Source organism: Spermophilus citellus (genome assembly GCF_964194105.1).
Source record: "Spermophilus citellus genome assembly, chromosome: 4".
NCBI classification, from domain to species: Eukaryota; Metazoa; Chordata; class Mammalia; order Rodentia; family Sciuridae; genus Spermophilus; species Spermophilus citellus.
The window spans coordinates 6,899,139-6,922,486 of record NC_138185.1 but is presented as its reverse complement, the minus strand read 5'-3'; the positions used below and the strand labels follow the sequence as shown (position 1 = coordinate 6,922,486).

Sequence of the window (23,348 nt, the reverse complement as noted above, 5' to 3'; positions counted from 1 at the left end):
TGCAGAGGTAGGGCCAGTAAAGGTGACGCAGGTCAAAGGGACTAGTGCTTGGTAGATGCTCAATAATTAATTTTTTCCTTCCTGTGTGAGAATAGGGAACAGCCATAGATTGGAAGATAGAGCAGCCTTAGGGTCAAATCCTGGCTGTGCTGTAGGTTAGCTGTGTGGCCTCAGGCGTGGTACTTGACATCTCTGTGTCTCAGTTTTCCTATTTGAAAATGGGATGACAAAATGGATTGTTTCAGATGCTAAATGATTAATTGCATGTGAAGTACTTGGAAGGGAGCCTGGCACATAGTGAGTGTTCAGTAAACCTTAGGTATTATTTATGAAATGGAATAGTACCAACTCCTGTGACTCAGGAGATTAAAGTCTCCCTCTGTCTGGGTGCTCCTGATCTTCAGAGGCTCCAACCTTCTCCTTGGGTCTCAGGTCAAATGTTACCTCCTATATTAGTCTTTTTTTTTTTTTTTCTCTTGTCACTATAACAAAATTTCCAAGAAAAGAGGTTTATTTAGCTCACCATGTTGGAAGCTGAGGGTCCCCACGGCTCAGCTGCCTGACCTCATGGCAGATGGCGCCAGAGGCAGGAGGTGCGCAGGAGGGTCACGTCCCCAGGAAACCAGAGGCTCGGGTAGGGAGCAGGCTAGTGCTTTTGTGGGAACCGTCACAGAGGAACGAATTGAAGGGTCCCCTAGCAAGACCCCAATCCCTCCCCCAGGCCCGCCCCCAGTTTGCTAAGCGCCTCCCGCCAGGCCCCGCCTCCTGCCAGGCCCCGCCTCCTGCCAGGCCCCGCCTCCTGCCAGGCCCCGCCTCCTGCCAGGCCCCGCCTCCTGCCAGGCCCCGCCCCCTCGACCAGTCGCAGGGAGAACCCGACTTCTAGCACCAGCTGCCTGAAGGGTGGACAGGCATCAGGACCATGGCCCGCTGTGCCCAGGCGCCAGCCAGCAACCCGCCGCCCCTGGGACCCCAGGCGACCTTGCTAATGAGGCGACCTCGCTAACGCACCTCTTTCCGCCCGGTCCGCTGCTGCCCCACCCACGGGGTGGGGGGCGGACCTGTCCTGGCCATCACTGTGTCCTCAGAATCTGGACGGTGCCGGCACTTGGTTTGGGTTCCGGAGACGTTGGGTGGCTGGATGAGCTGGTGCCTGACGTCCACATTTCCTTCCCTGACAGTTTCTGGGCAGCGTCGCCCTGTCAAGGAGGATTCTGGGTCGGAGACCGGGGCTGGGAGAGGTGGCGGGCACACAGGCCACAGGCACGGGGCAGGGCTGCGAGATGCCTGCGAGAGCCCCCACCCTGCCCAAGGCAGGGCTCCCTTTGCCCTCTGTCCCAGCTCCGAGGGGGCCTCAGCGCTGATGGCCTGAGGCTCAGGTCACCCCAGCCAAGGTCAGGCTAAAGCCCGAGGACCGGATGGATTAAGCCTCCCTACGCATCCGCTGCATCCACCGCTTAGCCAGGATTAGGGCAGGCCCAAGGCCCTCCCCGAGGGTGGGTCCCAGGCCAGCCCTCCCTCCCTGGCAGGGCCTCCACCCCGGGGGAACCTCACGACCCCCCAGAGATGCGACCCAGGGCCACCGGGACAAAGTAGCTGTGGCTCCTCTGTTTTCCTCACCGTATTGAATGTCCACGGGGCGCCCAGCCCTGAGCAGGGCACTCGAGGGTCTCAATCAGTCCTTCAGTGTGGCTGTGTAAGGGTCATTTGTTTATGCTTAAAATTCAGTTCCCTTGTAGTTATTGAGCACCTACTGTGTGCAGGGGGATACAGAAGATGGTCCAGACCCGCAGGAAGGGAGTAAATACATCTGTTCTGATGCTCCTCAGGCCCTAGTACAGGGGACGCAGAAGGAGGGCCAGGGCAGCCATGGACGGCAGGAAGAGCTCCTTGGGGTACACATTAGTCCCAGGAAGGAGGTTCATGCCCATAACTCATGGCTGCTGGTGGGGAACCCCACTGTCTGGAGAGAGTGGAACGGGGGCCATCTGTGAAGCACTGAAGGAAGGGGCTGCTTTTCCTCAAAAGCCTTCTATAGCTCCCGCTGCCTGCAGGTCTCCTCTGGACCCCTCAGCCAGAGTTCACAGTTGTCCCTATCTGGGCCCAGGATCTGGCCCCAGGCACTCCTCCGTGTCATCCCCATCTCAAGCAGTGCCCACTACCCTGATCGCTCAGGACAATCCCTGGGGTCCCCCTCAACTCCTCTTCCCTTCCCCCCACGTAGCTGCATCATGAGCAGGTCAGTTGGTCCTGCCTCCAGAGCAAGTCTTGAACTTGTCTTCCTGGCTCAACAGCCTCCATCCCGCCGACACCTCCTGGCCCCCCACAGGTTGAGTCCTGCTTCTGTTCCAACCCCACTACAGGTTCCTAAATGCAGCTGGAGGCTCGAAAACCTACATCAAGCCATGCTGCTACTTTGCCAAGACCCTCCGTGGCTTCCAGGGCCCTCAGAATAGAAGTCTGTCTTATCCAGTTGTGGGCCCGCCTCCTTCTCCCTCCTGCCTCATCTCTGACATGCTCCACTTTCCTCCCTGTCTCCAGGTGTGCAGCTCTCCTTTCTCTTTCTCTATCGCTTCCCTGTCTCAGGACCTTTGCACTTGCTGTTACCTCTTCCTGGAACACCTTTCCCAGAGTCTTACATGCCTGGTTCCTCTGTATTCCTCACACATCACCTTCTTGGAGAGGCTCTCCCAGGCCACATGAGCTTAAGTAGGTCTGTTTTATTGAGGTGTGGCGGGATGGGTGGTGGAGAAGGGGAGGTGGCTTCCCAGCAATCTAGAAGTGGCAGAGATGGGGGGATGGGAGGAAGCGCAGTGGGACCCCAGAGAATCAGCAGTGCACTTCCCTGCAGATGGGAAGTCGGGCCACTGGGGGGTGAGGGGCCGCCGCAAGCAGGGAGCACCCAGGACCCAGCCCAGGCCAGCCGTCCTGAAGGTCCCACGACTGTTTCTCTGCACTGTTTGATCTCTTCCCTCGTCCGTCGCTGGCCGCGCTCCTGATGATTTATTCCTGGGCTTAGAGGCCCAGAGCCCTGCAGAGGCCACACAGGCCTCAAGCTCTGTGCCCAGGCCGCAAATCAGACCTGAACAGCTCAGGCCTGGGCTCCCCACCCCTCTGGGGCTTCCACAAAGGAACATGGACCGTCCACCCAAGGCTCAACCCGCATCTAGAGCTCACTTGCCTGTCTACAACCTAAAAAAGTTCCCAGCTCTGTCCCGGGAGCTCCTGGCTTCCTCCTTCCATTTCACCCCAGGGGAAACCGAGGCCCAGAGAGGTGACGTGATGTGCCAGAGGCTACCCAGGTGGCAAGAGCCAGGGCTGGAACCCAGCTCTGGCCGACGTCTGAGTTTGCAGGGCAGACCCCACCGTCCATCTCCAACGTGCAGGAGCTGGGGGAGTTCCAGTGCCCACAGGAGCCTTGGTGTCCCCAGAGCCATTGTCTGTGCAATCTCTAAGCATCCACTCCGAGGGGTGCCAGGGCTCTGGACCCTTCCCTGGAAACCCCAGGTGGCAACCAGGACCCTTGGGTGACATTTTTTGGGGGGGAGTGGGACTTTCAGGAATTTAGTTCAAATGCTCATCTGGCTCACTCTATGTTCAAACCCTGAGCCTTAGTTCCTGCTCCGACCAGACCCCAAGACAGGCTGGGAGAGTTAAAGTGTGGAAGATTCCAGAAGAGTCTAGAATCTGACCCACAGCCTGGAGCTTGGGGAGGGTCCACCAAATGCCATCTCTTCCAGTCCTCCACTCTGCCACCCTGTGGTCTATCCATGAAGGGAATGTGGAAGACTTACTGGGTGCCAGGCACCTACTATGTGATACTCCATGTGGTTCAACCACTTCCTGGCTGTGTGACCCTAGGTGAGCCACTCTATGACTCTGAGCTATCTTACCTGTAAAATTAAGGTGATAACTCTGTTAGCCAGATCCATTTATATTTGTAAGATCAAAAACCCAACCCAGTGCACAACCAGAGACATGAAAAATTGTGCTCTATATGTGCAATATGAATTGAAATGCACTCTGCTGTTATATATAACAAATTAGAATTAAAAAAAACCCAACCCAAACCAGGCTGATTTTAAAATTCATTGGTTCATGTTATTGTAAAGCCCAAGGAAGTTGGTTTCAGGAATGGCTGGATTCAGATGCTCAAACAGCGTCATCAGAAATCTGCCTTTGACTCTTGGCAAAGACCCTCTGCTTCCTCTACTTTTGTGGGAAGATTCTTTCCAGAAGGCAGAGATGACTCTCAGTCCCTGCAGGCTGACATCCCGTCAGCTCAGTAGCCTCTGCTGAGAGAGAGCTCCTCTTTCCCAGTAATTCCAAAAAAAAGTAACAGGATGAGTCACGCCCACCTTCTCATCGCACCCCTAACCCCGCTCGCCCACCCAGGGCCAGGCAGGCCTGAGTTCAAGTCTAGCTCTCCTGGGTGGGTCTGGGCACAGTATTTAGTTGCTGCAAGCCTCGGAGCCACCCTCAGGAAGAGGGAGGTGGTAAGAGAAGCTCCCTCTCGGGTGTGGTGGGTAATGCCACAGGACCCTGCTCACAGAAGGAGCTGGGCAAGGGTGGCTTTGCTCCTGCCAGCCTTCCCTGAGCCACACTGGGCTGACCGTGGCTCCCACCTCCAAGCTGGTGCACCCGCAGCCACCTCTGCCCAGAACACCCCTCCCCCAGCTCTCCCCACTGGAATCCCATCAGCCTCCATGCCCAGCCTCCATGTCCAAAGGCTCCTGCCTCGGGCAGCCTCACTGCTATGTGTGCTGTGGCGCGCCCCACTGCAACCCAGGAATTAGGGGAGTGTCTGTCTTTGGGGGCTGGCACAGGAGTGAATGAGATGGTCATTTGACACAGTTGGCGCGGTGCCTGCAGGGTGGGAAACCAATGAGTGTGAGCTGTCATGACCGCCTCAGGATCCGCAGCCGTTCAGCTGTTTATTCAGGCTTGCATTTCCTCCTAGCGCCGCGGAGAAGATGGAGGTTCCATAACGTTGTGTTTGGCGGTCCTCGCCAGCCACGGCTTCTAAGCCCCTCCATCCATCCACCCGTCAGTCCACTCATCCTTCCATCTGTCCACTCATCCGGCCGACCATCAGCCATCCCTGAACCATTCATTTATCAAATGGACCCGTATTTGCGAAGTGCCCACCCACACCAGACTCCACGCTGGGCGGTGAGGATCCAACCCTCCTGCAGTCCCCAGCTCCCTGGTCGGTGGGAAGGCACCAAAGAACTGGGTGGAGGAGACGCTGCAGATCTGACACATCAAAGTGGGGGAATGTGGTTTTAAAATCAGGCTGGCTTGAGTTGGGTTTCTTTTTTTTAATTCTAATTTGTTATATATAACAGCAGAGTGCATTTCAATTCATATTGCACGTATAGAGCACAATTTTTCATGTCTCTGGTTGTGCACTGGGTTGGGTTATTGATGCTTACAAATATAAAGGGATGTGGCTAACAGAATCATCACCTTAATTTTACAGGTAAGATAGCTCAGAGTCATAGAGTGGCTCACCTAGGGTCACACAGCCAGGTTGTTTTGAACTGGGTGGTCAGGGACAGCCCCTCCACAGAGAGAAAGACCTGTCAAAGAAAAATCTGGTAGGAGAACATTCCAGGCAGAGAAAGAGCACGTGCCAAGGACCTGAGGCAGGAGGGAGCTGGGCATGTGGAGGGGCAGGGTGACTGGCTGCCTGTGTGGAAGGTGGCAGAGGAGGCGAGGCCTGAGGAAACCGTCAGAGGGCAGGTCAGCAAGGCTGTGGGTGCCTCGTGTAAGTGCGGTTTCCCGTGGAGCCTCGGGGGCTTTCAGAGGAGTGACAAGGCTTAGTTTCTACCTTTTAGAGATGGCCCTGGCGGCAGTAAAAGGCCAGCCCCCCTCCCCCAGCTCCCACTTCAGTCTGCAGGAAGTTGGGAAGGCTTTTTTGAGGAGGTGACATTTCCACTGAGTCCTAAAATATGTAAGAAACCAAACTGGGGGGGGGGGGGCTGGGGGCGGGGGTGGAAAGGAGCTGCCCGGGCCCAGGCCCAGTGAACCCGGGGGTGCCGGAGAGTGCAGGGAGCCCAGGTGCGGGGCAAGGAGGGGAGCAGGGGGGACCGGGGAGTCCAAGCCACGACACTAGTGATGGACGCAGGGCACCCTGTGCAGAGCGTGGAGGGGCCCCTGACGGCCGCCCTCGCTGGCCCTCGCTCCTCCCCGGCCCTCGCTCCTCCCCCAGGGCCTCTCCGCTCGCTGTCCCCTCTGCACAGGACACTGTGCCAGGCCCCACCCGTCGCCTCCTCGCACTCGGACCTGACGCCCCAGTGGGCTGAGAGTCCTGGAGAGCCCCAGAAACTGAGGCTCAGAGAGGTGGACACTCATCCAGGAGCTCAGAGCTGGAGAATGGGGACGCTGGGGTTGGAAGACGGGTGGGGAGGGGAGAGGAGATGAACCGCAGGCTCAGGTCTTGACCACACAGTCCAGCGCCGCCGCCTGCCAGGTGGCCTCACTGATCTTCAAATTCCACTCCCCGGGTTGGACCAGTGGACGGTGGACAAGGCTCATCTCGGAGGGGGTGGATGGGGACGCTCTCCCGAGGAGACTCTTCCCGAGATCACTTTGACCCGCTTTTGGCGGGCGTTGTGTGAGGCTGGGGAGGTGGCCATTGTGCCCACCCTGTGCCATGGGAGGCCTGGTACCTCGGTGAGGCCTAGTCCCGTCCTCTGGGGCTGGCTCACTGCCCTGGCCACGGCCACCCAGCCTTCTCTGGGGGAAGAGCTGGGTGGAAACCAGAGGATGGAATCTAATCCGACTCTGGGATGTTCTAGAATGTGCCGGGGCAAAGCCACCCCCTGGACCCCGCGCAGCAGTCTGTGAGAGCGGGGCTCCCCGGCTCTCAGGCCCCTGGGCCCCTGAGTGGCACCCGCCTCCTGCAGGCATGGCCGTGGGCACAGGGACACAGGCAGCCCTGCAGGACACCCAGCCCCCCAGAGCAGCAGGGAGAAGAGGGGCCGGCCACCCGGGAGTCCAGGGCCTGTTCGCCCCAGGCTGCAGGCGCTCTAGGCCACTCCTACGGGCTGCCCTCCCCACGCTGGCTGACGGGGCTGAGGGCAGGTGGGGCTCCGGGGCTGAAGATGTCAGTGAGACTCAATGCCTTACTTTATGTTGAAAAGCAGAGATGCCAGCGGTGTTTTCCGCACCCCGGGGTATCGCAGTGTGCGCACACCACACAGGGACCCTCTCCTTGCCTGTTGTGAAATGTTTTCTAGGTTTTCTAGGTTCCAAAGCACTGGCTGGGTCCCCATGAGGGAGGCGGATCTCACCGGGCGGGGGGCAGGAAGTGGTCACTTCTGGGCTCAGGCATGAGTCCTCCATGCTGATCCTTCCCCTGCTGTGGCCACCTATCAAGATGGGAGGGCCACTAGACCTCGGAGTCACCAGTTGGAAAGAAGCCAATGCTGGAGACCCAGCCCGACCCTCAGTGGATATTGCATGAGAAAGACCAGAGATGGGAAGACACTTGCCTGAGGGTGCCCAGCCAGAACTGAGAAATAGGTCTCCTGATGATTCACCTGCGCCTTTCTTCCCAGTGTGAATCTCTACTCACACTAATCTGCTACAGGAGAAAGATCCACCCTTAAGTCCCCCAAATGCCTCTTTTTTGGTGTATGTGGGGCATGGCCCAGCCAATCTGGCTCTTGTCAGGACTGGCCACTCACAGCGCCATCACTTTGACGTTAGCCAGAGGCAGCGTCTTTCTGAGGCCCGTAGTAAACTCCCCTGAGCCAGCCCAGCCACCTTGGCCAAGCTTCCGGAAGCCAGCATCCCTCCCCAACCTGCCGGACCAGAGGCCAGGGCTGTCTGTGGCTCGCAGGGGACGAGACCTCGTGGCGTGGCACTCCCAGCTCCTCGGGGTTTCTCAGCCCCCTGCTCTCTGCAGCAGGGATGGGTCCCCGCCATTCATCACCTTGACACCCACAGTCTCCCTGGCTGCTCACACCCTCGGCACACAGGAAGGACTTGCCCCTTCAGAATCAGGCCCCCTCGCCCTGCCCTCTGCAGGGGACAGGGCGGGCCCTCCTCCTCCCCACCAGGATCATCCTCAGGTGGGCAGGGGGCCGTGACGGCTCCAGCTCCCCCAAATTCCTGCCTTTGGCAAAGCTCACGGGAACTCACTTGGCCTGTTAGGAAGACAGTGCCCAACCCGGTGCCCATGAGGAAGTCGGTCACCTCAGGGAGAGGGTTCCATGGGGCATAAATGAAAGATCCTAACCCAGCCCGGCGTAGGCTCCCCGGTAATCTCAGAGACAAGGGAGGCTGAGGCAGGAGGATCCCAAGTCCAAGCCAGCCTCAGCAACTTAGCAAAACCCAGCCCCAAAATAAAAAAAATAAAAAGGGTTGGGGTTGCCAAGTGGTAAATGCCCCTGGGTTCAATCCCCAGAGCCAAAACAAAACAAGAAACGATAACCCAGACCCCTGGACACTGGAATAAGAACCATGTTTAAAAAGAAACGAGCAAAACCCAGCGCCTTGGAGTCTTAAAGCTGCAGTTTAAACTCCTGTTCGTGTTTACCTTGGGCTTTGTTCTCCGGGCCTCAGTTTACCTAGTTATAAACGGGGTGACCTGCAGGATTGTGAACAGGGTGGAATGGGGTCCTCTGTTCCATTCACGTCTCCTGAGCATCTGCTGCAGGTGCTGACGATTCTGGATCTGGAGAAGGTCAGGCTCAACCTGGCCCTCGAGTTGCTTAGTCTAGGGAGGTGGACGCAAGACCGCAGTGTAGACGGTGCCGTGGGGAGCAGGGCCCAAGAGCCCAAGACGGGGGATCCGACTTGGTCAGGAAGGGGGGCTTCCCTGAGGAGGTGGGCCCCGAGCTGAGGTAGCAAGGAGGAGCTCACCAGGCAGCGGGAGGGAAGAGCACCCGGGCAGAGGGAAGGGCCTGGGCAGGCTCCAAGCAGGAGGAGTCCTGGGGTCCACGCGGGGCAAAGGATGCTGGGTGAGCGGGGAGAGGAGCTGGGGCGGGGTTAGTCTGTCTGTAACCACCTGTAGCCCAAGAGGGTTGCTCCTGCCCAGGCCACCACATCTGCCTCCCAGCCAGCAAGAAGGGGAGGGAGAAAGGCTTGATCATCTGCTCACCTTCTCCTGCTGAGCTTGATCACGTGACCACAGTGAGCTGCAAGGGAAGCTGGAAAATGTGGTCTTTATTCTGGGCAGCCCTGTGTCCCCCAGGCTCTGTGATGGTGGAGCAGGAGGATAGATACGGGGTGTCCAGAGGACTAGGCCCCCGTGGGCCAGAGAGGCCGTGGGAGACCAGGAAGGAGCCTGTTGCAGTGGTCCAGGTGGGAGGGGCTGGAGGCTTAGGACAGCCCGTGGTGCAAGGGGAGAGGCTGGGCCAGATGAACAGGCAGTGACCAGGCTGGGCCACAGGCTGTTTGTGGGGACAAAGGAAGAGATGGGGTGTGGCAAGAGGACCCCTGAGTCCCTGGCTTGTGCCATCTTGTCTGTAAGGTTCTTCACACGTGGTAGGAGGTCAGTAAGTGGCTGTTGCCCTCACTATGGTTCAGGTCGGTCCAGGGTCACAGGCCCAGGACCTGCAGATAAGGCAAGGCCTGGACCCCTGGGGTGGGGGCCTGTGTCCCCCCCAGGGGCAGCTGCTCTGGAGCGCCCACCGGTGGTCGCCCCTGGGGAGGCAGATCAGGTGAGAGGGCTTCTGGTTTTCCCAAGGGAACCCAAACATCGGGCTCTATGTGAAATCTCCCCATTTTGAAACTCGGGCAAGTAGGTAAAAATGAATCTCTCGGCTCCGCGGGTCACAGCGGCGGGGTCCTCGGCAGGGCCCACTCCCTTCCGCCTCTGGGCCTCCTTCTCCTGGGGCAGGCCCTACCCAGGCCCCTGGTTCTGTCCCTGTGTGCCCAGCGGCCCCTGCTCCTGACTCCAGTATCCACCCCCGTCATGGCCCCCACCTGGGCGGAGGAGGACAACCCCCGCCCCCAATCCCCTAATCGGATCTGGCCAGTGACCCTTCTAATTAAAACTCCCCAACAGTAATCCCCCTGTAGAGCCGGGAAGCGGAAGCTCCTTAAAAGGACGGAAAGTTGTGAAGGTCCGGAACCTCCTCCTCCTCCTCCTCCTCTGCCCTGAGTAGCTCCCGGGGAGACCGCGGGCCTGAGCTCAGGCCCCGTCCACTGTCCACTGCTTGCAAGCTGCGTGCCCCTGAAACGTCACTCCGTCACTCGTGCCCCAAGCCTCGGCATTCATTTTCTTGATCCTTAATCTATGGACTATTTGGGGAGCTCCCGCTCTGTACCCAGCGGGGGACGCAGGCCATTCCGGCGCAGCCCTGTGGGGGGAGATGCCCGGGCTCTGGGACACCCAGGGAGGAGCGGACTCAGGCCACCCTGAGGACCGAGAGTGTTCCCTGGGGCTCATCAGCAGCCTCCATGCTGGGGCTTGGATGGGCACCAGGGGTCAGCCAGGTGTGCGAGGTGGGGGTGGCCCTCCAGACAGAGGAGCATCTGGAGGTGAGTGGCTGACGGCGGGGCATCTTGGGGCAGTAAGCGGTTTCGCCAGGATTCAGCATGGAGTCTGCAGTGGGCGGAATGATCTGGAGAGAGAGGAAGGTCATCTGGACACAATGTCCCAATCTCTTCTCATGCCTCATCAGGCCCTGCCGCCTCTCTGGCCTCCTCTCCTCCCACTCTCCCCCTCACCACGCAGCCCCAGCCACAGTGACTTTCTTATGTTGCTCAATAGGCCAAGCCCATTCCCACCCCAGGGCCTTTGCATGTGTGGCACCTGCTGCTCTCTCTCATCCTTCAGCCTCAGCAACAGGCACGTCCTAGGAGAGTCCTCACGTGGACACCTGGTGCTTCTCTCCTGGAGCCCCTACTTTGCTTTCCTTGGTCACGTGCGCACGTAACACTGCCTGACATCACCCTGCCCCTGGACTGGCTTATTTTTTCTTCTACCTCTCTACCTTCCAGCCACAGGAAGACGGTCTTTCTTATTAATGCCGAAACCCTACCAATGGCGTAGCACTTAGTAAGTGCTCAATAAACACATGCTAACCAACAGGGAGGAACTGGAGCTGTGTCCAAGAGCGTCCAGGGCAGGCTTCACGGCAGTCCTGCGGCTTGCTCAGGTGTGTGGCCGCCCGATGCAGTGGTGGGATTTAAAGGCAATGGGATTCCCTTTGTAAAAAACAACTTCCTATAGTTTTATTGAGGCGCATTTTACGTTCCACATAATTCACCCATTTCCATCGTACAGTTCAATGACTTTCCATCAATGTACCCAGCTGTGCTGCCATCATCCTAAGTCAGTTTTAGGACATTCTCATTATCCCGGGGAAATCCCTCCTGTCCGTGAGCGCCTAATCCCTCACCTGCCCTGGCAGCCACCAATCTCCGGGGTGTCCTGGCAGCCCTGCCTCAGCTGGACACTCGCGGAGATGGCATCAGGTGGGAGTGGCCCTCCCGGCTGGCTTCTGTTCCACCCGCCTGTCCCCTGGATGCCAGTGTGTGAGTGCTTCTCATGCATGGAGAATGTTGCCCTGTGACAGGCCACGCCGAGTCTGTCCCCTGGCCAGTCAGTCGGAGGACACCGGGCTGCTCTGCGATGGGGGCTCGTGTGGCTGGTGGGGAGCAGGCTCTGAGCGTCCCGGTGGCCAGGCTCCGGGTGACTCACAGTCTTGACGCCATGGCTGGTGTGCCGTGGGCACATCCCCTCCCTTCTCTGCTGGACTCCCGTCCTGGCCTCCTCCACGTTGCCGGCACAGCAGGGCAGCACGGGGACCCACAGTGTGGCAGCGGGCAGTTAGGACGGGGGGCCTGGCTCCCAGCCCTCAGTTCACCCTGAGGATGCCCAGCTGCCCTCTCTGTCCTGGACACCAAAGCCCCTTCCCCGGGAGCAGGACCCAGGCCCTCCTCACAGAGGGGAATCTGGGGACAGCACCCTGTCCCTGGAGCTCCAGCCTGCGTTCCCTAGGGGCCTAGAATCCCACCAGACCCCGCTGGGCTCCCATCCCAGGAAAACCGAAGCCCTGTGAGGGCCTGAGCTGAGCCAGGAGGACTCCCTGGTGACAGCTGGTCCCCATGCTCCATCCCAGGGAGCAGATCACTCCGTCCAGGGTTTAAAAGATGGTCAGAGGACACCTCTGCCTCAGCCAGATGTGAGGGGCCCGCAGACCTAGGGCCGGCCGGCCTTCTAGAAGCAACCATCCAGGTGGGGTTGGGGCTAACAGTAACCTGAATCATAATTTAATAACACTGCCCGTCACGTGGCCACTTGAGAGGTAGGAAATGCAGGTTCAGAGAGGGCAGGGGACTTGTCCAAGACCACACAGCTGCAAAGACTCAAACCCAAGTCCCAAACCAGCTTATGGCTAAATGTAGGCTGTGGAGCCGTGAAAACAAGAGCCGCTGAGCCTCGGGCGGTCCTGAGGCCTTGTGAACTCACCGGGTGCTCACTGCAATGGGGCCATGATCCCCCATTTTACAGGTGGGGAAACTGAGGCACAGAGGGTGTAACTGACCCGTGGAAGCTCCCTGGGCAGGGAGTGTTGCCCCGACTCTCCGGGCTTCAGTGGGTCTGGAAGAGAAAGACGTTCTGCTGCCCGGAGTGCTTGGCAGGGAGCCCCCCGCTGCGTGGCTGCACTTCCCACAGGATGCGGGGCACAGAGCTGGGCCTGGGGGCCCTGAGCCCCAACGCAACCCCCCAGAAGGCCTTCCTGGGCATCTGGGCTGCCGAGAGGGCAGGAGGACTCGTTCTCAGGTTCAGGGGCGGGGGCTGCCTTAGAAAAACAGGCTCCAAGATGGGACAATGAGCTGGGTGCATAATTCATGCATCTGTCACAGGACATCAGTCCTGGGGTTAGAAACTGGAGCAGGCTCCCTTAGCCTCAGAGGAAAACAGGTCCTCCCGCATCTTAAAGGGACACTCCACTCCCAGAGTCCACGCCTTGCACACAGGCGCCCCCTTCCAGGAGTCAGAGACGGGAGCAGCTCCGCAGGGCTCAGCCGAAGGCCACTGGCTGCCCACAAGACCCGACCCCCTCTGTGCCAGCCCGTGCCAACAGCTCTACATGCCCCCATGCCACCACCTGTGAGGGGCTGCCCCTGGCACGTCAGCTTTTCAGGCCGGTGCTTCTGGGCATCGGAGGATATCGCACAGCACCCTGAGCCACCGGCCCTCGTCAGTAGCACCCTGCCCCCAGCTGTGACAACCGAAAGTTTCTGCAGAAATTGCTAAGTGTCCCATGAGGGTCAAAATCGTTCCCAGCTGAGAACCACGGGATGCAGCCTTCCGATGCTTCAGGCCACCCAGCCGAGGAGGGCAGAGCTGGGGCCAGCTGCAGGGTCCACTCCCCTGCCCTCTGCTCCCCTGCCCTCTGCTCAGGAGCTCCAGAGTCTGCCACCAGATGTTTATTCCAGGGACCACTCATTCATTTTGTTGGGTATTTAGTGCATGAATCAATAGCATGAAAAATCAGCCATTTGCATATATTTGCATACTATTAAGGCTAAACTACAGCCTGGAAGGTAGATGGGGGTCTTGTTTAGTTTTGCTATTCACCTTCATCGTTAGGGAAAGAGTGGTCCATGGAGCCAAAGGACACACGCAGTGAGGTGCCCCGACAGGGACGATCTGTTTAGAGGCCGCATATTTGTAAGGAAAACTATGCACAAAAGCAAAAGGAAAAGAAAGAAACTCCGTACAGCAATTGCCTCTGGGGTGGAGGGGGGACACCAGGGGGTATCACCGTCACTGCTACCGGCCCCTATCCCCAACTTGGTGGTGGCTTCACAAGTGTCCGTTTGATGACGGCTCAGACGCTCCATGTGAAGCGGGGCTGCTCTTGTATGTAACAAAGATTTCATTTTACAGTGATCACAAATTTTTTTCTTTCAATGGATGCAAATCAGGACACTAGGACTCAAATGCTCGTTGTTTTAGAAACAGAGGACACTTTGGGGGTAACTGTAGCGAGAGTGCAAAAGCGGGGGGAGGCCCGAGGCTGGGGGAGCGCCCCGGCAACGCACCCCACCTTCAGAGCCAGCTGTTCTGCGCAGGCGCAGAGCTCCGCCCGGGCATCCCTAACGCCAGGCAGAGATGCCCCCTTCCAGGTGGAGGGCTGAAGCCTGGCCCTGGCCTTCCCACTTGCGCCTCCATGGACTTGTGCGATTAACTCCTGTCGGGGGTCACTGCCTGAGCAGGCTCTGGGCGCCAAGGTAAACCTCAGAACCAACTCATGTCCCCAGTGCCCACAGGTTCTGGGCAGCAGCAGGGACGTGTGTGGTGAGTATCCCCAGGTACAGCCAATGATGCCGGACCCTGAGGACGGACGGGCCGTCCCTGCCTAGGGAAAGCAGGGGCCACCTCAGAGGGGAGGAGCCCTGGGCTGGGTTTTCAACGATGGGTCGGAAGGAATTCATCGACTGGCAGAATCTACCCACAGAGGCACGTGGCAAGGCTTGGGGACCTGTGGCAGGGGAGGCCAGGGAAAGAGGTCAGAGGCAACAGAAAGCCATGCATCCTTCCTGGGGCCAGAGACTTCATGCTCACCCACGCTGGGACAGGTTTATGTACAGGGTACAGCAGGCCACTCAGAGGCCACTCAGAGGGGGTCAATGCACCGCTCATGCGTGGACACGTCTGTCCACACGGCAGCTCTCTGGGGCATGTATTGTTGTGACCATCCCATTTTGCAGATGAGAAAACCGAGGCTTTTCGAGATTAAATAGCTTGTCCAAGGTAAGGAAGTGGCAGAGCTGGGGCTTGGGAAGCCACGGTAGGAGGGCACGGTGCCCGTGCTCCTAACTGCTGCCTACCCGGCCTCTTACCATGCTCCCGTGGCCCCACTGCCCCTCCTCTGCCTCTTGCCTTCCTTCTCTGGTGTCTCTGGAAGAAGGTGGGGCTTTCTCCGATTTTTTGTGCCCTCCCTGACCCCTGCAGCTTGGAACACACTTACTTGGGGCATGGGCTTCTCCTGACGCTGGTTCAGTTCTAGATTCTACCTGACCATCCTGTCCAAAGGCCACCCTTCCGTCACTCACACCCCTCCCGCATCCCCGAGTACAGATTCTTAGAGACAGGTTGGCTGAGCCCTGGGTACCGGCCGGCTCAGCCTGGATCCTCTGCCACCCTGGGCTGACCAGCGCCAGGCAGGAGGAAACAGCCAAGCCTGGCCACAGGACCCATCCCTTCAGTTGGACAAGGGAGGGTGACTCTCCAAAAAGAGGGCGGGTGAGCGGCCCAGGAGGCATGTTCAGGGTTCGGGTCTTCCCAGGAGTCCTGGAGACTCGCTCAGCTGAGAAGTAATGTGACTGAATTTGTATTTTTTAAAAAAGACCCAGAGCAGTCCCTCCTACCCACCCAGAGCCTGTATTCCATTTCCATTCCCACAAACATCCACTGAGACTCCTTTGGACCAAACACTCTTCTTTGTGTGTGTGTATGTAGCGGGGGGCAGGGAACCAGAGATTGATCCCAGGGGCACTCGACCACTGAGCCACATCCCAGTCCTTTTTTATTTTTTATTTTGAGACAAGGTCTCGCTAAGTTGCTGAGGCTGGCTTTGAACTTGCCATCGTCCTGCCTCAGCCTCCTGAGCCACTGGGATTATAGGTGTGTGCCACTATAACAGTCCCAAGCCCTGTTCTTGGTGCAGGGGATACAGTGGCCGTTAAGACAAGGTCCTTAGTCCCAGCAGTTCATAGTCCAACCAAGAGTTAATAATGTGGATCCAGGATGTCTGGCCTCCTTGAAAACCACCTCCAAAATCTCATGTTTGAGCATCTTTCTAGCCAAGGGGTCTTTTGCTTTCGTCTGACCTTTAACCTAGCCTTGAGAGCTCATGCTCTGGGGTCAGACTGACCTGGGTTAAAATTCCGTCTCTGCCACTTGCTAGATGCCACTTTCTAGTTTCCCCATCTGGTCAATGGAGTGAATATTATTTAATTGGGTTACTGTACAAATGGGGACAGTATCACGTGGCAAGTGCCTGACACACGCACCCACAAAGGGCAACTCGCAGTGTCATTAGCACCAGGCCGCACAGCTGCACCCACCCAGGAATCCCATAAACCACCTGTCTAGCTCAGGAGCCTGGTCCAGACCACTGCCTATTTTTAAATAAAGTTTTATTGAAACACGACTGTGTGCATTTGTCTCTGTGCTGTCCCAGCTGCTCTCATGCCACCCCTGCAGAGTCCAGTGGTGGCCAGAGAGGAGGCAGGGGTGGCCCCTGGTGTGCCGGTCAGCTGAGGTCCTTTCAGATCTCTGGCTCTCCATTTTCACACCCGGAGGATAAATGGGCTTGAGTGAGTCCTCTTTCGGGCTCAAGACTCAGTCATTAAGTGACAAGCGGGAGGTGAAAGCTCGCAGGCCCCGCAGACACCAGGGTCACCGTGACCTTCGGTCGTGCTAACTTGCTCCTCCCTTCTCCTCGCAGATCCTGGCCATCATCTCCATCATGTTCATCGTCCTCTCCACCATCGCCCTGTCCCTCAACACGCTGCCCGAGCTGCAGAGCCTCGATGAGTTTGGCCAGAGCACGGACAACCCGCAGCTGGCCCACGTGGAGGCCGTGTGCATCGCCTGGTTCACCATGGAGTACCTGCTCCGGTTCCTGTCCTCGCCCAAGAAGTGGAAGTTCTTCAAGGGCCCCCTCAACGCCATCGACCTGCTGGCCATCCTGCCCTACTACGTCACCATCTTCCTCACCGAGTCCAACAAGAGCGTGCTGCAGTTCCAGAACGTGCGCCGCGTGGTCCAGATCTTCCGCATCATGCGCATTCTCCGCATCCTGAAGCTCGCGCGCCACTCCACCGGCCTCCAGTCCCTGGGCTTCACCCTGCGCCGGAGCTACAACGAGCTGGGCCTGCTCATCCTCTTCCTCGCCATGGGCATCATGATCTTCTCCAGCCTCGTCTTCTTTGCTGAAAAGGATGAGGACGACACCAAGTTCAAAAGCATCCCAGCCTCTTTCTGGTGGGCCACCATCACCATGACAACTGTCGGGTATGGAGACATCTATCCCAAGACTCTCCTGGGGAAGATAGTGGGGGGACTCTGCTGCATCGCGGGGGTCCTGGTGATCGCTCTTCCTATCCCCATCATCGTCAACAACTTCTCCGAGTTCTACAAGGAGCAGAAGAGGCAGGAGAAAGCGATCAAGCGAAGAGAGGCTCTGGAGAGGGCCAAGAGGAATGGCAGCATTGTGTCCATGAACATGAAGGATGCTTTTGCCAGGAGCATTGAGATGATGGACATCGTGATTGAGAAAAATGGAGATAAGAAGGATAAACTCCAAGACAACCACTTGTCTCCCAACAAGTGGAAATGGACAAAGAGGACACTGTCCGAAACCAGCTCCAGTAAGTCCTTTGAAACCAAGGAGCAGGGATCCCCCGAGAAGGCCAGATCATCTTCTAGTCCTCAGCACCTGAATGTCCAGCAGCTGGAAGACATGTACAATAAGATGGCCAAGACCCAGTCCCAACCCATCCTCACTACCAAGGAGTCTGCAACCCAGAGCAAACCAAAGGAAGAACTCGAAATGGAGAGTATCCCCAGCCCCGTAGCCCCTCTGCCCACGCGCACGGAAGGGGTCATTGACATGCGCAGCATGTCGAGCATCGACAGCTTCATCAGCTGTGCCACAGACTTCCCCGAGGCCACCAGGTTCTCCCACAGTCCTCTGGCTTCACTGCCCACCAAGGCTGGGGGCAGCATGGCTCCAGAGGTGGGCTGGCGGGGAGCCCTGGGGGCCAGCGGGGGCCGGCTGGGGGAGGCCAACTCCACCCCTGACGGCAGCCACTCCTCGAGCTTCCTCATCGAGAGCCCCAAGAGCTCCATGAAGACCAACAACCCCCTGAAGCTCCGAGCACTCAAAGTCAACTTCTTGGAGGGGGACCCCAGTCCCCTGCTCCCCGTTCTGGGGATGTACCCCGACCCTCTTAGGAACAGGGGGGGCGCTGCGGCCGCCGTCGCAGGACTGGAGCGCGCCACCCTCCTGGACAAGCCCGTGCTGAGCCCAGAGTCCTCTGTCTACACCACGGCAAGTGCCAGGACGCCCCCCAGGTCGCCCGAGAAACCCTCAGCAATAGCATTCAGCTTCGAAGCCGGCGTCCACCAGTACATCGACGCCGACACGGACGACGAGGGTCAGCTGCTCTACAGCGTGGACTCCAGCCCTCCCAGGAGCCTCCACGGGGGCACCAGTCCCCAGCTCAGCCTGGGCCCCAGAGCGGACAAGAACCACCTCGAGAGCTCCCCGGTGCCTACCTCCCCCAAGTTCCTTCCGCAGAACTGCCTTTACCCTGCGGAGGCGCTGACTGGCAGGGGCCCCGGGGCCCAGGAGAAGTGCAAACTCGAGAACCACCTCTCCCCCGACGTCCGGGTGCTGCCCGGGGGAGGAGCCCTGGGGAGCAGCAAGGATCAGAGCATCTGAACTGGCCGCGGAGGCCAGCGTGCAGGTGAGGCCCAGGGAGGGGGGCGGCTGGCTGCCTGCTGCAGAGCTCTCCCGGGTGGACAGAAAGTCTCTGCAAAGCCCCCAGGGACTCCAGAGAAGGTCCCCTAAGACCCGGAGATCCAGGACAGGCCCGTCAGCATGAAACCGGCCATGCCGGGGGGACAGCGGCTCCCTGTAACAACCCTACTGCCCTCTGAGGGAGATGACAGGCGCTCACAGCCACCACCACCCCATCGTGACCTGACTGAGGCCACCCACTCCCCACTCTTCTCTCGAGGCTGTCCGGCACGGCCTCCAAGGGCAAGTGTCCATCGCCCCGGCTTCCGCAGGAGGAGAAACTAGAACCAGTGGCTGTTGAAAGAGTGGGTTGGCCGATTTGGTATGGGGTGTGGCGGGCCACCTCCAGGCACACCTGCCCGTCACCTCCTGGATCGTCGCCTCCTGGATGGATCCGCTGTTGGAAGGCTACTGAGAAAGCCTGTGTCGCCGGAAAGTCTCTGCGCCGCAAGGTCCCCGCGCAGACCTCACTCAAAAGACTTCACAGACTTCAGTGTCCCGTCGAGCCTGAGGTTTTGTGTTGAGATGTCATCAGGGTGAGTGGCACCATTTGTACTCAATTTTAATTGCCCCCAGCAGTCTGGGAAGGGTTCAGAAGGAGGAACTCAGAGCTTTGGCCTAGGGATATAGGAGGAAGATGCTTCTGTGCTCACTAGGGTAGACTGGAAAGATATGCAAGTGTCAAACATGCAAAAGAAATAGCTACTCAAAGAGACCGTGTGCTACCGAAGAACAGCATCAAATCCAATTTTTTTCTTTTCTTTTCTTTCTTTTTTTTTTTTTTTTTTACCTGCAAAAATGCAAGGGAAAGAACGCCCTCATTGAGATGCCTCACCCGGACTCCTGAATGCCTCCTGCTACAGCGGGGAGATCACCTACTATGATAGAAAGTTCTTTTTGTTTCCTGTTATATTCAAGCTAAAAAAAATGTTAATAAAAAGCACTTTATGTTTTTCAAAAATAGTTCTACCAGGGACAGTGTCCACCTCTTGCACTTTAAACAAGCACTATTTCCGGGGACCACTTGCTGACCCTGTGGTTGGGTTGTGGCCACATGCCCATTCTGGCCACGGTGGGTACCACTGTCGGCCACACCAGAGTCTGGGGCTCCTTCCCTGCCCCTCTGGAGGCTCCTCCCCGCACCCCTCAGGGGGCAGGAGGGGCCAGGGCCTCCCCCAGACTCGAGTACAGGAGACGGGCGCACCTCAGAAGGTCGCAGCAACGGTTGGGCACCGGGTGTTCCACTCCGCTCTCTCTGTCCACCAGCCTTGGGTGTGTTTCAGTGTCTGTCCTGAAAGCTCAGCTGTCCCTCCTGCGGCCACCATGCAGATGGTGCAGACACAAGCAATAAGTCTCTGTGCGCATCCTGAGCGCTCTGCTCTGTTTCTTGCTGTTGGTCCTCTTGTCCTAGCTTGATGACCTGGCATTGTCCTGCCTGCTTTTAGTCCATGGCGTGGCATTGTTGGCTGTCCCTCAGCCCAGTGACGTTGGGTTGGACCACTGTGGTATCCGTCTGTCTGTCAGTAACGATGCCGTGTTCCGGTCTGCCCGTCTGCAGCACGATAGTGCCATGTGGTTCTCTTAATGTGACATTGGTGGGTGCTGTCCCAGGTCCAGTGGTGTGCTTCTGCCTGTCCTCGGTACAGTGCCAGGCATGTGTCTTCCTGGTGGCTCGCCTGTCCTTCACTGGCTGGTCTGCCCACTGTACAACGGCATCACCTACCTGTCAGTACACAAGTATCACAGGGTTGTCCTGCCTGCTCTCCACTCAATGGCACGAGATTGGCCACCTGTCACAGATATGATCATGTAGGGTCATTTACCACTCAAAAATGCGTTTTTCTGCTGTACAGGAACCCAATTCAGACCACTTCTCAGCATCCCCAGGGACTGTGGATCCTCCCGAAAGGGAACAGTCCTGTTATCTGCTGATTTAACATGGAAAAAAAGAACTCAGGTCTTCCTAGGGGTCTTCAGAGCATTCACACAGCAAGCGCATAGGTCCTGGGGCAGGACAGTGTGAGGCCACCTGGGGCAGGACAGTGTGAGGTCACCCTAAGTCAGTTGGCACACTGGAGGCAGGAAAGAGCAGCGCTTCCAAATCCTTCCCTGGGTGTACCTCCGGGGCTGGGCCTATTGAGGACGACTGGGGGACAGTCCTCGCCGGCATCTTTGTGTCTCTCTCATTTCCATCACGTTTCTGTCCACCATCATCACAAATGTGAAAATTCAGGGAAAACAATCAAATGCTTTTTGATAAAAGTAAATAGTTGTGATTTCCGATTCAGATATTTTTAGAGCTGATGCTATCTGTAAAAAAAAAAAAAAGTCAATACCACTAACAATAATATAGTCTATTTTACATATCAGGAGAGCAAACATGTTTAAATATAGCCATATATTGCAAGAGGGAACTCATCACCCCTTCTTTAAACCAAGGCATTTCATGTTGGTTGAAGCAGATGAGGAGTGCACAGATTGGAAAGACCCTTCCTTCCTTCCGTCCTTCCTTCCATCCTCCCTCCCTGCCCCCCCCCTTTTTTAACTAATAACCAATTGGTGCAACTCTCCTTGTAACCAAAGGCCCTTTCTGTCTTGTGTCACGCTGGACCTGACCCCTCCTCCCTTGTGTGTGTTGTCTGACTTTAAAGTAGCATTTTATTGAGTCACTTTTGAAGGACGAATTCAGAAGTATCATTAAGAACCTACCTTTTCAGGCTGCATAGCCAGAGTCCTATATAGAGTTCTTATAGAAACAGAATCACTGAAATTCAGCATATACTATGCTTAGAGAGTACTCCATTGCAGTTTGGGTTCTCCCCTCCTTGACTCTGTGTGTGTTGTGGGAACACAGCTTCTACCCTGTGCTCAACTCAGAATAGAGGATCGTGACATTCCCCAGCCTTCCCCCACTCTGCCAAACAAAGGACATACCCAGATTCTGCACATGCATACGCCGACCTGAAGCAGTGTACTCCTGCGGCCACGCACTGGGAAATCTACCCAGGGGTCCCCAGTGGGAAGCGGAACTTGAGGGACGGCCTTGGTAGAGAAGAGGAGAGCCGTGGTCTGGGGCAGCTGAAGAGGACTGGGGCCTGCCATCGGTCGCCATGCATTGCTGAACCCGCCAGACACAGGAAGCAGGTGGACCCAAACAGGCAAGACCGGCGGCTGGAGTTCAATGAAACTCACCATGAATCCAACTGAGCTGAACTTCCACCATCACCAGAAAGGGCTAGGGACCAGGCTGCTGCATGCTCTGGTCACACTGGGAGGGTCTGGCCACCTGGGGGAGAAGAGGGCCAGCCCCGGGGGAGCCACTCATTGACCTTCTCCTCTTGGGGCAAAAGAGAACAAGAGGTCTGTGGTGCCGTAGATGTCTCAGTGCCTTCTTTAGGAATTCTATCTTAAGCACACTTTTGAGGGGAAAGAAAAAGGAGAGAGAACACTTGTTCCCGGGAGGCCCCTTTCTCTAGAAAGATCGGGGACCAAGAGGGAAGAAGAAGAAGGGAGAGCGACAGAATCCTGAGGAGCCCTGCCCTTCCGACCGCTCAGCCTGCCCCCACGGCGGCTGGTGACACAAGCTCCTTCCTGCTGTCCCCCAGTGTCCTCCGTGTCTCGGGACCCACAGCCTCCTCTCTGCCTTCCTCCTGATACCACCGGCTTTTCTAAGGGAAAACAAAACAGTGTTCTCTTCTGTAAAACTGAAATGTGCTGTTGATATCTGTAACATTGTATATTTCTGTCCTGCTCCCAGATGACTGGGATGTCTAGTCCATGAATAAGCAGATGTTTAAAATTCACGTCTCTGAAGCCAGATCCCCAGACCCCCACCTGCTTCCTCCCTCATTTCTCTGCCGACTAGACTCAAGTACCAACCCCAGGTTTTCCAGCCTCAGTCAAAGGTGGCCGCAGCAAAAATCCCTCGCCTTCGGGGCGTTTAAAACGATGGTTTTTTGTAACTTCAAAGTTGGCAGAAGAAAGAAGGGACATTCCTGAATCCCCAGAAGGACAAGAAAACTCCCAACCCCAAGTTTCCTCACCTGCCACCGCTTATGTGACTTTCATGTCACCCAGCGGGATGACCCAAACCAGCCCTGGCCACACCCAGAAATAAGAGTCAACCTTGGCGCACCTTTGCGGTTCTCCTGGCTCTAAAAGCATCTGATGTGTGACTACATCACAGAATGACCACGCATCTCAGAGTCGTCTATTTTTCTGTTCAGATAAAAAAAATATATATGTATATGTATTTTTAGCAAATTTATAATAGGGCAATTGAGTCTAATTCCTTCTTTTGCAATACAGAGTGCTATCTTAGGAGTCTCATGGTTGGATATTATCCTCGCTGATATTTTCTGATCTTTTTCATTTCCTCCCAGAGTCCTTTGGGCCTTTTTCTTTTCTTCCTGCGGATGCTGATTCTCTGGAGGTGGGAAGACTTGGGGTCTGACTTCCTGCCTGTAGGTCTTTCCAGGCACTAGGAAATGTCTGTCTCTTACCTCATTCCACCTCTGTGTTTCTCCTACTCGTTGTTCTCTAGAACCCAGGGCTCAGATGCAGGAGCGAGAGGAGGGGAGTGGGTAACATTGACCCTCAAAGTCAGCCCTGAGCTCCCGGTACCACCAACCAGACCTGAAGACCAGAGCGTGTTCAGGTTTCTCTGAACCACAGAAAACCACGCTGGGCCCCAGATCTCCTCCACTTTGTATCAGCCCCTCATTTCAATCCACTTCTAACTGAGAAACAGTGGTCACACACCCTTGCAGCCAAGAGACGAGAAGAGATGGCCCCCAAATCTGCTCTTTCCTCTCCCCTGGCCTTTCCTTTCCACCTGCCTGGCTG

At 57.0% G+C, this 23,348-nt stretch overlaps 1 protein-coding gene across 2 annotated transcripts in view; it reads left to right on the top strand.

The window, feature by feature from the left end:
- Positions 1-22,355, top strand: part of KCNB1 (potassium voltage-gated channel subfamily B member 1) — an 81,796-nt gene extending 59,441 nt beyond the window's left edge. The window contains exon 2 of one of the 2 annotated variants that reach the window (XM_081289634.1): positions 16,425-22,355. In XM_081289634.1, the coding sequence (XP_081145760.1) occupies positions 16,425-18,425 (2,001 nt within the window). In that variant the 3' untranslated portion in view covers positions 18,426-22,355. The remainder of the gene's footprint in view (positions 1-16,424) is intronic. The other variant, XM_081289633.1, reaches the window with a different exon arrangement.
- Positions 22,356-23,348: the final 993 nt, after the last annotated feature.